Genomic DNA, 15,731 nt, shown 5'->3' with positions numbered 1-15,731 from the left:
ACACTGTGGTGTGAGCCAGTAGGCTGCTGGGAAGGGGGCTAATATTAATTGCTGGAATGGAGTCAGTGGAATGTTATCAAACACAAGGTAACCATGCGTTTGATGTGTGTGATACCATTCCATTCATTCTGTTTCAGCCATTACTATGAGCCCGTCCTCCCCTATCAAGGTGCCTCCGGTTGCCTGTGGTCTGTGGATAATGTATGAGAGATGTAACAGGACTGTTCTGCAAGCCAGAGCAGAGTCCAGAGTAGCATGTGGTAATCATCAGCTGGAGAGTGGAGCTCACGTGAGGAAGCTACAAACAACAGGCCAGGAAATGCACATTTACTGAGTATACAACACACTCTGTCGCTCTTCCACCAACCAGGTCACACACAACGCATTCACCGGATCTCCCACGAGCCACATATGTTAATGGTTTACAATACCATGCAACCGATGAGATGGACCTCAGCCTTGATCATAGTTCCGAAAATAATGATAGGGGACTCATTTCATTAGAGTGTTAGAAAATGTACATTAACTTTTGGCCCGATTCCAATATGATAATTCACTTACTTCTCTAGCCTGTAGGCCTTGTTGAAGGGAGTGAAGGATTTAATTGTAATTGGAACTGGGCCCATCCAACATAAAATCACTAAAATTCTTAACCGGAGCAATTTCTCCATTGGCTAAAGTGCCTATCACTCCATGGTGAGGACCAATCAGAGGAAGCCCTCCACAGTAAGAACCAATGGGAGGAGGTGATGCTCACCTGATGTACCACCAGCCCTCCAGGTTCTTTTGGATGACCTCCACGGTGACCCCTTTCTCAAAGCCGATCTCGTCCTTCCCCTGGCTGGCGTACGGCTGCACCGTCGTGTACTTCTCTTCTACACGGGTCGATGGAAGGAAGGACAGAGAAAGAAAAGAGAGAATCAACATTTCTGTTCAGTAAATCCCAGTCATGAACCCCTTGGAGAACTCCCCTTGAATGTCCCAGTCAAGAGGTATCTACTGCAACAAGCAGAGTATTTCAATCAGTTAATGTTCTCTTAGAAAGCAACACAGAGGTAAAAGTATCGGGAATCACCCAGTTAGCCATTTTATCGGTCTTGTTTTTTCAAGCCCGCATGGATACCCTGACTGTATCCATTCCAATCGTATCCTCCAATACAAATACAAACACAAACAGCACCCACTATTGGCCAAGCCTCTCATCACATCGACAACACTCTCAAACTCTTCCTTATCACAGCTAGAATGTGACAGAGGCAATCCAGCCAGGACCCATTGTGGACCCATAATAAACACCGTTGAGCTAACAACACTGCAGACTGGATCCATTTGAAATGTCTGGAGAGCTGCAGAGATGCAGTATGGAGCCGAAGCCTCCCTGTTGGAGATAAGGAACCTGTGGAAGCTCTCAGATCTTTATCAGGCTACACTTGGCTGCCCAGAGCCAGATAAGGGAAATCCCAGCGGCCACTCTAGAGTGGGATGATCCATAGGGGGAATTCAACTACTGTGGGAAAAGCCAAGTGTAAGTATGAGTGGTAGTAGTGGGGGGTAGATAGATAGGGCCACTTTAAGCAGCTGTTGCTTCAACGGGTTGGATATACAGGGGCATGGGAGGGAATGGGGATAAAGACAGGGAGAGAATCGGAGTTGGTCCGGTGAGAATGGCTTGTGTCTCAAATGATCCCCTATATTGCCCCATAGAGTGCACTACCTTTGACTATATCAATAGCAGTGCAATATGCAAGAAATAGTGCACTATAGGACGACTACAGTGTCATTTGGGACACAGCCAATGTGTCCCTTGGTGGGATGGGGAAGTGAAACAGGAGGAACGGGAGAGGAATTTCAGAGGTGTGAGCGTGCGTGTGTCAGTCTGTTTACAATGGGTGGGGTGTGGTGAGGTTTTAGTGGGAACACATTCTACTGCTGCCTGTCATTCCAGAGGGAGCTGAAGGGCTCGGGTCAATTAGAGAGAGCTGTAAGGAATGTCTATGGGGTTTTTGGACTAGGTAGCACAGGGAGTGTTCGTAGGGTGGGGGTCTGAGTTCTTGGAGTGGAGAGGGGGTGTGTGTGTGTGTGTGTGTGTGTGTGTGTGTGTGTGTGTGTGTGTGTGTGTGTGTGTGTGTGTGTGTGTGTGTGTGTGTGTGTGTGTGTGTGTGTGTGTGTGTGTGTGTGTGTGTGTGTGTGTGTGTGCGTGTGCGTGTGCGTGTGTGTGTGTGTGTGTGCCTGTGAGTGTGCGTGTGTATTCAAACATTCGTATCATGTGTGTGTGAGCATGCTCTCTGGACATGTACTGTATGCGTACGTGTGTCTCATGAGTGTTTGACCAGTCAGCTGGGCCCAAAGCCCCAAACAGTGAGTTGAGAAGGAGGTTATCAGCACACTGCCATAAATCACATTAGACTCTGCTGTAACTGATCCTGTTCTCTAGACATACAGACAGAGGAACAGGGTGGAGGAGACTGGATAGAGTGTTTGACCCAACGACTCGCCCTGTCAACAACACATGAGGTAATCGATGAGGTCATCCTGCTGTCACTAGCCAATCAACACCTATGGATTTCATCGGACCAATCAGACTGAACTGACCTAACATTGGGTCAGAAGAATTTGTGGGTTTGACCGAATAATGCAATAACAAGGGATCCATTTGTTTTTCTTGGGAGTATTTCTGGCGATAAAGTTACCAAAGGCAGGCCCATTGACCTGAGGTAGGGTCAGAGTAAGTGAACTATAAAACAATAACAAAGCGATCCATTTAGCTTCCTGCTTTGTCTTCTTTGGGAGTATTTTGCCGATAAAGTGAACAACTTTAGACCCATTGACTTGACGTAGGAACAACAACAAAGTCATCCATTTTTGCTTCCTCCTCTGTGGTGTTAATCCATAAGATTTAGCACCTGGCACTTATCTTCTCTCCTTATCTTGTTTACTATCTCGTTTCCACGGTAACTAAATCCTTGACTCCACGGGAAAATATTATATTTCTCACAAATAGGTCAAGTATTCCATTAGGAAGAGGGTTTCTGGGTAGTTTCAGATGAGTTGTTAAGAAGACAATTCATTAATATTGTAAGATTAGACTCCCTACTTTCCTCTCTCTAACTCATGCAATGCTTCTTTCTCAAATCTTTCTTTAATTCCTCTCATCCTCTCTACTTTCTCAAATCTCTTGCAATAAGGTTGAGCAGGAGGTGGGTAGAGTATTTATGTAATCGTGGAAAGATACATTAAGAAAGAGTGACCATGTCTCATGACAAGAGTGCATCTTCATAGAGCGAAACCATGAGATACAGTATTTATCCATTACTTATGTCTATGGAGAGAACACTCAGGGTAGACTAATGGTAAGTATTCTTTATGGTCAATGATCATGTCCCTGATACGCTTAACTCTACTTTTAGCTTCCTAGAAACTAGTGCCAAGCGATTAACTGACGTCGGTTAAATTACTTGAATTCCATTTTTTGTTTTTTTGTTTTTGTGAGCCCAACACTCCATTTCTCCAGTGAGAAGTCGAATAATAATAAATCAAGTCAAGAACTATGTGGGACGCCTGGCTGAAGGGAAATATATTCAATCTAGTTCTGTGCAGAAATTTGGTAATTAACTACGATGACCATAATTCATTGCACCTGCTCTTTTTGATGCAGACAGAGATGGATACACTTTTACTATACACAGACTGCATGAGAGAGGAATGTACTCAATGATGAGAGAGGGATAGAGACAGTTTGTGAAGGTGTGCCTTATCTACTTTGAAGGACTAGTAAAATGATTTTGTCAGACAGCTCTGCTGCATACTAGCTTAGCTAAATAGGATGACTAAAGACAGTACAGTATGGGGAGAACAGAGATAACTTTGTCTGGCTGTTTGGCTGCTAATGCCTGAGCAGAGATGAGATGATGACTTCAAGGAATTAAAGATAATAAAGTCATCAAATAAAAACAAAGTAATATACACAAGTGAAATATTATTTCATAGTGATTTTTTATTTTTCTACTGATGTCTACCCAATGAGGACCTGACAGAGACAATGGAATATTTTCAATGTTTGGGGAATTGAATGTTCACTATTTTGGGTTTTGTAATGTCCATTAAAAACATCTAAAATCATTTTAATGTCATTATTTCACAACGAATGTAATATTTTTTTTAAATAATTGAAAACCATTCTTAATTATTTTTTTTTATAATCGAACAGAAACCGAACCGACCCCAAAAAGCACAAATCACTAGAATTTGCTAGAAACGGTCTGTGCATGCTGCCTCAAAGTGCTCTATCTGTGCTGCCTGATACAAACATGCCTCGTCTGGCATTCATAATGACCACAGTCAGCAGCATTATCATGGTGGGATCATTTTGTAGGGTGGAAACAAGGCCTCTAATCCAGAATGAGTTAGCATGCAGCAGTGTTTCTGGTGGTGCTGGAAGCAACACTGGACTCCCAACTGACCTGAGACCCTGGCTGTTGAAATGTGTCAGCCTCAACAGGGGTCAATATATCACTACTGTCTGTTTCTGCTGGTTGATGTCTCTAGTACAGCATCCTTACACAGGCATGTACTGTACGTTGACCCGGAGTCTCAAGTGAAGTCATCTGGGATATTGATTTCAAGTACAGTGAAATGCCTTTCCCAACCATTCAGTAATCAATGTCAGCAGTATTACAACGAAAATATATGACAACGCCTACTAATTATGCCTCACGCAATTATTGTCCTGATTCCTTCATGGCAACAGTTACATCAGTGGCTCACACCTAATCGGCATGGCCGATTAATTAGGGCCGATTTCAAGTTTTCATAACAGTCGGTAATCTGCATTTTTGGAAGCCGATTTTGGCCGATTACATTCCACTCCACGAGGAGACTGCGTGGCAGGCTGACCACCTGTTACGCGAGTGCAGCAAGGAGCCAAGGTAAGGTGCTAGCTAGCATTAAACTTACCTTATACAAAACAATCAATCTTAACATAATCACTAGTTAACTACACACGGTTGATGATATTACTAATTTAACTTGCATGTCCTGCTTTATAAATAATCAATGCGGTGCCTGTTAATTTATCATCGAATCACAGCCTACTTCGCCAAACGGGTGATGATTTAACAGAACCGCATTCACAAAAAAAGCACTGTCGTTGCACCAATGTACCTAACCGTAAACATCAATGCCTTTCTTAAAATCAATACACAAGTATATATTTTTAAACCTGCATATTTAGTTAAAAGAAATTCATGTTAACAGGCTATATTAACTAGGGAAATTGTGTCACTTCTCTTGCGTTCAGTGCAAGCAGAGTCAGGGTATATGCAGCAGTTTGGGCGGCCTGGCTCGTTGCGAACTGTGTGGAGACCATTTCTTCCTAACAAGGACCGTAATTAATTTGCTAGGATTTTACATAATTATGACATAACATTGAAGGTTGCACAATGTAACAGCAATATTTAGACTTATGGATGCCACCTGTTCGATAAAATACGTAACGATTCCGTATTTCACTGAAAGAATAAACTTTTTTTCCCTCTAAATTATAGTTTCCGGATTTTACCATATTAATGACCAAAGGCTCGTATTTGTGTGTTTATTATATTATAATTAAGGCTATGATTTGATATTTGATAGAGCAGTCTGACTGAGCGGTGTTAGGCAGCAGCAGATTCGTAAGCATTCATTCAAACAGCACTTTCCTGCAGTTGCCAGGAGCTCTTCGCAATGCTTGAAGCACAGTGCTGTTTATGACTTCAAGCCTATCAGCTCCTGAGATTAGGCTGGCAACAGTATGGGTGCCTATAACAACATCCAATAGTCAAAGGTATATGAAATACAAATGGTATAGAGAGAAATAGTACTATAATTCCAATAATAACTACAACCTAAAACTTCTTAACTGGGAATATTGAAGACTCATTTTAAAAGGAACCACCAGCTTTCATATGTTCTCATGTTCTGATTAAGGAACTTAAATGTTAGCTTTTTTACATGGCACATATTGCACTTTTACTTTCTTCTTCAACACTGTGTTTCATTATTTATTTGAGACTAATTTGATTTTTATTTATGTATTATATTAAGTTAAAATAAAAGTGTTCATTCAGTATTGTTGTAATTGTCATTATTACAAATATATATATAATTATGAAAATCGTACGATTAATCGGTATCGCCGTTTTTATGGTCCTCCAATAATCGGTATCGGCGTTTAAAAATAATAATCGGTCGACATCTAGCTCACACACACACAGAAGTGGATCCATCCACTGTTATAGCCCACTGTATGGGCTACTGCCCCACATTCACACTTTCCACCAGCCTATTCCAGCCCCCCAGTCCTCCTGCTGCTACTCCTCTGAGAGAGCTAGCTACCTAATTGTAACTGCTTCGCTCAGCTCTGGCTGGAGACTATGGCGAGGCTCTGGCTGGAGACTATGTCGAGGCTCTGGCAGCCCATATTAGTACATTCACCAAAAGCATTCAAAAGAGCTGGATGTAGTCATCACGTGGAAATCGTTGGCTGAGTATTGAACTAGTATTCTTTTCTCCTGTGCAGTATAAACAGGACCTGGGGGTTTTCCTGAGCATCTGAATAGGAAAAACGATGTCCTATGTTATAGATTAGTAAGACTACAACTAGGAAGTGGAGTTTTCCCTGGTCAGGCCATGTGGTTAGGAAGAACGCCTGGCCCGAAAGTATATAGGTCATCGCAGGCCTGTATAAAATTCCTCAACACAGGCACTAACTCATACCATCTGACACAAGTTCCCCCTGTGTTGGATCAGCTCTGTTGAATCACTTATGTTTATTGTCTCTTTGACTGGTCTGGGATCAGAGTTAAGCTATACCAGGTGAGTCACGCCCCATGTATGTTATTGGGAGCCTGGGAAGTTATATGAGTCCCAGGTCAGTTTCAGTAAACAAACAGACAAAAGACAGAGCCAGGTGGGGTGAGTAGGTGAAAACTTATCCTATAACCAGATGGCTGATCTCTCCTGGTCTTATTAGAGGGATGAGTAATTACTCTGGCTCTAGGTAGGGGTAGTCCACAGACACAGATCTAGGATCAGCCTCCCCAAATCCCATCTATATCAATGACAGAGAACATCTAACAGACCATCAATCAACGTATACAGTAACTTCATCCTTCAATATAGTGACTACTTTTTGATCAAATATGGGTAGATGTAGCCTTTTAATAGCCACAGGTCTAGGATCAGCTTATCTTCCCCAGATTCCAACCATAACTACCTGACATGATGGCTCCTTGCTGTCCCCAGTCCACCTGACTGTGCTGCTGCTCCAGTTTCAACTGTTCTGCCTTATTATTATTTGACCATGCTGGTCATTTATGAACATTTGAACATCTTGGTCATGTTCTGTTATAATCTCTACCCGGCACAGCCAGAAGAGGACTGGCCACCCCACATAGCCCGGTTCCTCTCTAGGTTTCTTCCTAGGTTTTGGCCTTTCTAGGGAGTTTTTCCTAGCCACCGTGCTTTTACACCTGCATTGTTTGCTGTTTAGGGTTTTAGGCTGGGTTTCTGTACAGCACTTTGAGATATCAGCTGATGTACGAAGGGCTATATAAATAAATTTGATTTGATTTGATTTGATAACCATTTGAGGATAAATGCAAAGCTGACCTTGGACCAGTTTTGATTAGATACTAAACAATATGAGACATAGGCTCATGTCTGTCTGCGTCCATCAAAGAGAATTCATTATGACTCAACAGCAACTCTCCATTAAGACATATTCCAGTATTGCAGTGGCCAGGGGATCTTGGCAACGTGATACATTCAAGAGTGTGAGAACATATCTTTACCAATACATTTTCACTAAAAACCCAGTCATTAAAATCGAATGGTTCTGAACCTGGACGAAGTTGTATAAGTACATGAAGTAGCACTACACACAGTAATGTTTAGAACAGCTATTAGCCATCAAGGTTGTTACTGTTGTGCTGTCTGAATCAAATACCCCTCATTATCTAATCTGTTTAATGTTAGTAAATGATTCTGCGTAGCAAAATTAAGAAATAATTATCTTTCTAAAAGTAGAGAAAAATGTGTTAAATTTAACTCCGGGAACTGAAATCTACAGGAACACCCAATGTGCTGTTTGTGATGTTGGGGGTTAAGCTGGAGTTGTTGTTGGCTGACTGTCATGGATTTAAAATGAGTTTTCTTACGATGAAGGAATTAGTGTGTATGTGTGTGGTTCTGAGAGAGGCCACTTGAGAGTGTGTGTGTGTGTGTGTGTGTGTGTGTGTGTGTGTGTGTGTGTGTGTGTGTGTGTGTGTGTGTGTGTGTGTGTGTGTGTGTGTGTGTGTGTGTGTGTGTGTGTGTGTGTGTGTGTGTGTGTGTGTGTGTGTGTGTGTGTGTGTGTGTGTGTCTGCGAGTGTTGACTGTGTGTTCACCTCGACTCTGCTGGCGGTTCACTATGCCCCCCAAGGTCCATCTGCGGTCCAGTCTCTTCAGATGAGCCTTGCGTCTCTTAGTAACTGATGAAGGGATGGACGGAGAAACCAAAGGAAACAAAGAAGCGTGAACTTAAGAAGCGTATTACAAAATGAAAGGAGGTAAAAAGCCGTTGTTAGTTAGTCGGATGGTGAAAACATTACATGGAAAGCCAGCAAATGAACGGTGTCCATTTTAAAGCTATGCATAGTAAATCACATGATTTGTAATAGTGTAGTAGCAAATGGTTTTACAGAAAGAATTGATACTCATTGTCGTCGTGATAATCACTATCTGTCTTCGGCGTTCACGCGCACATTTCACAGTCAAGCAGCTAAACGTCTTAAAGGGTGTGTATTTCTGGGGACTGAGTTAAACTGACATTATAAAGGACGAGTGGAATCACCGATATCCTGAGGACAGTGAGAACTAGGTCATAAACACAGAGGTATTTCCTTACGAGAGACAACTGCCCAGAGAAACTATCCTTCACAACGTCTGTCACCGAAAGACCGAAAGAGAACAAGCCCCACATTAAAAGAGGAAGCAATGATCATATAAATAGAATGAATAGAAAAGGGTGTCTCCATTCATTACAAATAACCCGGGTTAGCGCTTCCAAACCTGTTCTATTCATTCAATCTCTATGACAACGATGACATGATGTATCATAGAAATATCATGTATAGAAGGGGTGTCTCTATTCATTACAAAATGCCAGGGTTAGAGATCCAAGCCCGTCCTATTAATTATATTTCTATAGCAATGATTATGCAGTATCATCCAATCTAGTGTGTCTGGAATACTGAAATCTGTTGGTCTTCAAGGTTCTCACCACAACGTATTCCGTATTCAAGAAGGCCAATCCCCATACATAACGTTTCGTGTATCTGGGACCTTTCAAATGGTCACAGACATGCTACATCTGTGTGGCATAGTATCCAACCAGCCCCTAGTATACTGTACACATGGTTTAAGATTGCCCAGCAAACGACATCTGTGTCCAATGTCTCGCTAATAGGTTTTCTAGCAACTGTATAGGAGAAAATAGATAAGAGTAAATCTCCATGTTAGCCTGTTAGGCTACCGTAACAGCTTGCTAAGTCCTCTGGTAAACTGTTCCGTTCCAGTCGCCCTTATGAGCAGGGACCACTCTTGCAACACCACTGACTTCCAGTGAAGTAAAACAGCCCTATATGATACTGTCCAACTCGTTCCTTTCTGATGACTCGCAGTTATCCTCCCTTCCTTAACGCATTCCCCAGGGAGACATAAACCAGACATTCAGAACGGAGGAACGAGTGATGAGGGAGGACAGAACGAAATTACTGTCATCTCTCCCTTCATAATGGAGGGAAGAGGAGGAGGGAGAAATGGAGGAGTGAGGAGAGGAGGACAGAATCAAATGACTCTCTCTCTCTCTCTCTCTCTCTCTCTCTCTCTCTCTCTCTCTCCTCTCTCTCTCTCTCTCTCTCTCTCTCTCTCTCTCTCTCTCTCTCTCTCTCTCTCTCTCTCTCTCTCTCTCTCTCTCTCTCTCTCTCTCTCTCTCTCTCTCTCTCTCTCTCTCTCTCTCTCTCTCTCTCTCTCCCATTGACCTCCTAATTGAAATATCAAATTGGGGACAGCCACAAAGGCCAACGTTATTTCAGGGTAATTCCAATAGACCAGACCTACCAGGCCCTGTGGTCCTTCTGTAGCTCAGTTGGTAGAGCATGGCGCTTGTAACGCCAGGGTAGTGGGTTCGATCCCCGGGACCACCCATACGTAGAATGTATGCACACATGACTGTAAGTCGCTTTGGATAAAAGCGTCTGCTAAATGGCATATATTATTATTATTATATTCCTCAGTGAGCTATTGGTTTATATGACAGCAGACTGGGGCTTAATGAGTATGAGGGGGGGGGGGGCATAGGGGAGACAGGATAGTTACTAGAGATATGAGATATGCAGTGGTGTGTGAAAACTGAGTAGGCAGGCTCTAATGGGGAAGGTGTTGATAGAGGCGTGTTTTGCGGGATGGGAGGGATGTGCATGTGGGGTGTGTGTCTGACCCAGATCCCTAGGTATTTCCAGGCTCTAGCCACATGACCGTCTATTTCCTTAAAGGCTGTCACAGACTTTCACTGCCAGCCCAGTATATGTGTCTCTCTCTCTCTCTCTCTCTCTCTCTCTCTCTCTCTCTCTCTCTCTCTCTCTCTCTCTCTCTCTCTCTCTCTCTCTCTCTCTCTCTCTCTCTCTCTCTCTCTCTCTCTCTCTCTCTCTCTCTCTCTCTCTCTCTCTCTCTCTCCCATTGACCTCCTAATTGAAATATCAAATTGGGGACAGCCACAAAGGCCAACGTTATTTCAGGGTAATTCCAATAGACCAGACCTACCAGGCCCTGTCGTCCCTCCTCAGTGAGCTATTGGTTTATATGACAGCAGACTGGGGCTTAATGAGTATGAGGGGGGGGGGGGGGCATAGGGGAGACAGGATAGTTACTAGAGATATGAGATATGCAGTGGTGTGTGAAAACTGAGTAGGCAGGCTCTAATGGGGAAGGTGTTGATAGAGGAGTGTTTTGCGGGATGGGAGGGATGTGCATGTGGGGTGTGTGTCTGACCCAGATCCCTAGGTATTTCCAGGCTCTAGCCACATGACCGTCTATTTCCTTAAAGGCTGTCACAGACTTTCACTGCCAGCCCAGTATATGTGTCTCTCTCTCTCTCTCTCTCTCTCTCTCTCTCTCTCTCTCTCTCTCTCTCTCTCTCTCTCTCTCTCTCTCTCTCTCTCTCTCTCTCCCATTGACCTCCTAATTGAAATATCAAATTGGGGACAGCCACAAAGGCCAACGTTATTTCAGGGTAATTCCAATAGACCAGACCTACCAGGCCCTGTCGTCCCTCCTCAGTGAGCTATTGGTTTATATGACAGCAGACTGGGGCTTAATGAGTATGAGGGGGGGGCATAGGGGAGACAGGATAGTTACTAGAGATATGAGATATGCAGTGGTGTGTGAAAACTGAGTAGGCAGGCTCTAATGGGGAAGGTGTTGATAGAGGAGTGTTTTGCGGGATGGGAGGGATGTGCATGTGGGGTGTGTGTCTGACCCAGATCCCTAGGTATTTCCAGGCTCTAGCCACATGACCGTCTATTTCCTTAAAGGCTGTCACAGACTTTCACTGCCAGCCCAGTATATGTGTGTCTCTCTCTCTCTCTCTCTCTCTCTCTCTCTCTCTCTCTCTCTCTCTCTCTCTCTCTCTCTCTCTCTCTCTCTCTCTCTCTCTCTCTCTCTCTCTCTCTCTCTCTCTCTCTCTCTCTCTCTCTCCCATTGACCTCCTAATTGAAATATCAAATTGGGGACAGCCACAAAGGCCAACGTTATTTCAGGGTAATTCCAATAGACCAGACCTACCAGGCCCTGTCGTCCCTCCTCAGTGAGCTATTGGTTTATATGACAGCAGACTGGGGCTTAATGAGTATGAGGGGGGCATAGGGGAGACAGGATAGTTACTAGAGATATGAGATATGCAGTGGTGTGTGAAAACTGAGTAGGCAGGCTCTAATGGGGAAGGTGTTGATAGAGGAGTGTTTTGCGGGATGGGAGGGATGTGCATGTGGGGTGTGTGTCTGACCCAGATCCCTAGGTATTTCCAGGCTCTAGCCACATGACCGTCTATTTCCTTAAAGGCTGTCACAGACTTTCACTGCCAGCCCAGTATATGTGTCTCTCTCTCTCTCTCTCTCTCTCTCTCTCTCTCTCTCTCTCTCTCTCTCTCTCTCTCTCTCTCTCTCTCTCTCTCTCTCTCTCTCTCTCTCTCTCTCTCTCTCTCTCTCTCTCTCTCTCTCTCTCCCATTGACCTCCTAATTGAAATATCAAATTGGGGACAGCCACAAAGGCCAACGTTATTTCAGGGTAATTCCAATAGACCAGACCTACCAGGCCCTGTCGTCCCTCCTCAGTGAGCTATTGGTTTATATGACAGCAGACTGGGGCTTAATGAGTATGAGGGGGGGCATAGGGGAGACAGGATAGTTACTAGAGATATGAGATATGCAGTGGTGTGTGAAAACTGAGTAGGCAGGCTCTAATGGGGAAGGTGTTGATAGAGGAGTGTTTTGCGGGATGGGAGGGATGTGCATGTGGGGTGTGTGTCTGACCCAGATCCCTAGGTATTTCCAGGCTCTAGCCACATGACCGTCTATTTCTTAAAGGCTGTCACAGACTTTCACTGCCAGCCCAGTATATGTGTCTCTCTCTCTCTCTCTCTCTCTCTCTCTCTCTCTCTCTCTCTCTCTCTCTCTCTCTCTCTCTCTCTCTCTCTCTCTCTCTCTCTCTCTCTCTCTCTCTCTCTCTCTCTCTCTCTCTCTCTCCCATTGACCTCCTAATTGAAATATCAAATTGGGGACAGCCACAAAGGCCAACGTTATTTCAGGGTAATTCCAATAGACCAGACCTACCAGGCCCTGTCGTCCCTCCTCAGTGAGCTATTGGTTTATATGACAGCAGACTGGGGCTTAATGAGTATGAGGGGGGCATAGGGGAGACAGGATAGTTACTAGAGATATGAGATATGCAGTGGTGTGTGAAAACTGAGTAGGCAGGCTCTAATGGGGAAGGTGTTGATAGAGGAGTGTTTTGCGGGATGGGAGGGATGTGCATGTGGGGTGTGTGTCTGACCCAGATCCCTAGGTATTTCCAGGCTCTAGCCACATGACCGTCTATTTCCTTAAAGGCTGTCACAGACTTTCACTGCCAGCCCAGTATATGTGTGTCTCTCTCTCTCTCTCTCTCTCTCTCTCTCTCTCTCTCTCTCTCTCTCTCTCTCTCTCTCTCTCTCTCTCTCTCTCTCTCTCTCTCTCTCTCTCTCTCTCTCTCTCTCTCTCTCTCTCTCTCTCTCTCTCTCTCTCTCTCTCTCTCTCTCTCCCATTGACCTCCTAATTGAAATATCAAATTGGGGACAGCCACAAAGGCCAACGTTATTTCAGGGTAATTCCAATAGACCAGACCTACCAGGCCCTGTCGTCCCTCCTCAGTGAGCTATTGGTTTATATGACAGCAGACTGGGGCTTAATGAGTATGAGGGGGGGCATAGGGGAGACAGGATAGTTACTAGAGATATGAGATATGCAGTGGTGTGTGAAAACTGAGTAGGCAGGCTCTAATGGGGAAGGTGTTGATAGAGGAGTGTTTTGCGGGATGGGAGGGATGTGCATGTGGGGTGTGTGTCTGACCCAGATCCTAGGTATTTCCAGGCTCTAGCCACATGACCGTCTATTTCCTTAAAGGCTGTCACAGACTTTCACTGCCAGCCCAGTATATGTGTCTCTCTCTCTCTCTCTCTCTCTCTCTCTCTCTCTCTCTCTCTCTCTCTCTCTCTCTCTCTCTCTCTCTCTCTCTCTCTCTCTCTCTCTCTCTCTCTCTCTCTCTCTCTCTCTCTCTCTCTCTCTCTCTCTCTCTCTCTCTCTCCCATTGACCTCCTAATTGAAATATCAAATTGGGGACAGCCACAAAGGCCAACGTTATTTCAGGGTAATTCCAATAGACCAGACCTACCAGGCCCTGTCGTCCCTCCTCAGTGAGCTATTGGTTTATATGACAGCAGACTGGGGCTTAATGAGTATGAGGGGGGGGGGGCATAGGGGAGACAGGATAGTTACTAGAGATATGAGATATGCAGTGGTGTGTGAAAACTGAGTAGGCAGGCTCTAATGGGGAAGGTGTTGATAGAGGAGTGTTTTGCGGGATGGGAGGGATGTGCATGTGGGGTGTGTGTCTGACCCAGATCCCTAGGTATTTCCAGGCTCTAGCCACATGACCGTCTATTTCCTTAAAGGCTGTCACAGACTTTCACTGCCAGCCCAGTATATGTGTCTCTCTCTCTCTCTCTCTCTCTCTCTCTCTCTCTCTCTCTCTCTCTCTCTCTCTCTCTCTCTCTCTCTCTCTCTCTCTCTCTCTCTCTCTCTCTCTCTCTCTCTCTCTCTCTCTCTCTCTCTCTCTCTCTCTCTCTCTCTCTCTCTCTCTCTCTCTCTCTCTCTCTCTCTCTCTCTCTCTGTGGAGTGACTGCAGTCTGCATTAAGGGGAGCTGGGGGCCACGGCAGCTGCAGAGGACCTGTCATCACATGCTGGGATGTGGCGTGCCAGTTTACAGTGTAACAGCGCCATGGGCCAGCGCGAGGATCATAAAGCAATGTGTCTTAATGAGGGACAGGGAGAGAGCCTTTCATACCCTGGTGGCAGTCTATGACACACGAAGCATTACGGCATAATGATCACACTATACCAGGTAGTTTCCATGGGTTACTAAAACTGATGGAAAACAGAGGTAATATGACTTTAACGGTGGGGGAGTGTATGGATGTGTGTATGTCTGTGTGTGTGTATGTCTGTGTGTGTGTATGTCTGTGTATGTCTGTGTGTGTGTATGTCTGTGTGTGTGTGTATGTCTGTGTTTATGTCTGTGTGTGCATGTCTGCCTGCCTGGGTGTAACACAAAGTTAAGGCAGTGTCATTCCGAAGCACCAAAGGGAAAGGGAGCTGATTCTGTAGTGATGAAATATGCCCTCCAAACAGTCAGACTAAACATTACTGCAAAAAAAGAGGTCATGACAAAACTCATTGAAAAAGTAGTGAAGGAATTCCCTCTGGTGCCAAAATATCCAGCCTGATGAAAACCCTGTAGTTTGAACAAAGGGCATTTGGCTGGGTTTGTTACAGTGTCTGTTTCCTGCTCTGACCCTGGTCCTCGAGGTTCCTGCTGTCCTAGCACAACTATTAGTTGTCATACCTAAGGCCTTAGTAACGATTGTAGTGATATTTTGCAGGGAGAATGGCTGGTGTGTGTTACCTAAGGCCTTAGTAACGATGGTAGTGATATTTAGCAGGGAGAATGGCTGGTGTGTGTTACCTAAGGCCTTAGCAACGATGGTAGTGATATTTAGCAGGGATAATGGCCGGCGTGTGTGTGTTACCTTCTCCTGTCCTGACGGTGCTAAGTTCCAGGTCATCTCTAGTGCCGTTCTGTGAGTCCAGGTATGTGGCCGGCACCCAACCCTGCTCCTCGGCTGTACTGACGAACCACCAACCTACAACAAAGACACACACACATTAGTTTGTGCAGAGCCACATGGAGACACACACACATTCTTTACACACTATGTATGACACATAAAGAAAATAGACAGACACACACACACACACACACACACACACACACACACACACACACACACACACACACACACACACACACACACACACACACACACACACACACACACACACAC

General features: G+C 44.7%; 1 protein-coding gene across 4 annotated transcripts in view; it reads right to left on the bottom strand.

Annotated features, from left to right (window-relative positions):
- LOC124004346 (SH3 and PX domain-containing protein 2A-like) overlaps positions 1-15,731 on the bottom strand; it is a 138,520-nt gene that overhangs the window by 12,639 nt on the left and 110,150 nt on the right. For all 4 annotated transcript variants that reach the window (XM_046313178.1, XM_046313179.1, XM_046313180.1 and 1 more), the window contains 3 exons: positions 15,417-15,530; positions 8,424-8,507; positions 758-875 (listed from right to left, as the gene is read on the bottom strand). In XM_046313178.1, the coding sequence (XP_046169134.1) occupies positions 758-875; positions 8,424-8,507; positions 15,417-15,530 (316 nt within the window). The remainder of the gene's footprint in view (positions 1-757; positions 876-8,423; positions 8,508-15,416; positions 15,531-15,731) is intronic.

The sequence above is a fragment of the Oncorhynchus gorbuscha genome, linkage group LG18 (genome assembly GCF_021184085.1).
Source record: "Oncorhynchus gorbuscha isolate QuinsamMale2020 ecotype Even-year linkage group LG18, OgorEven_v1.0, whole genome shotgun sequence".
Lineage (NCBI taxonomy): Eukaryota > Metazoa > Chordata > Actinopteri > Salmoniformes > Salmonidae > Oncorhynchus > Oncorhynchus gorbuscha.
The sequence above is the reverse complement of the archived record's forward strand: the minus strand, read 5'-3'. Positions and strand labels throughout refer to the sequence as shown.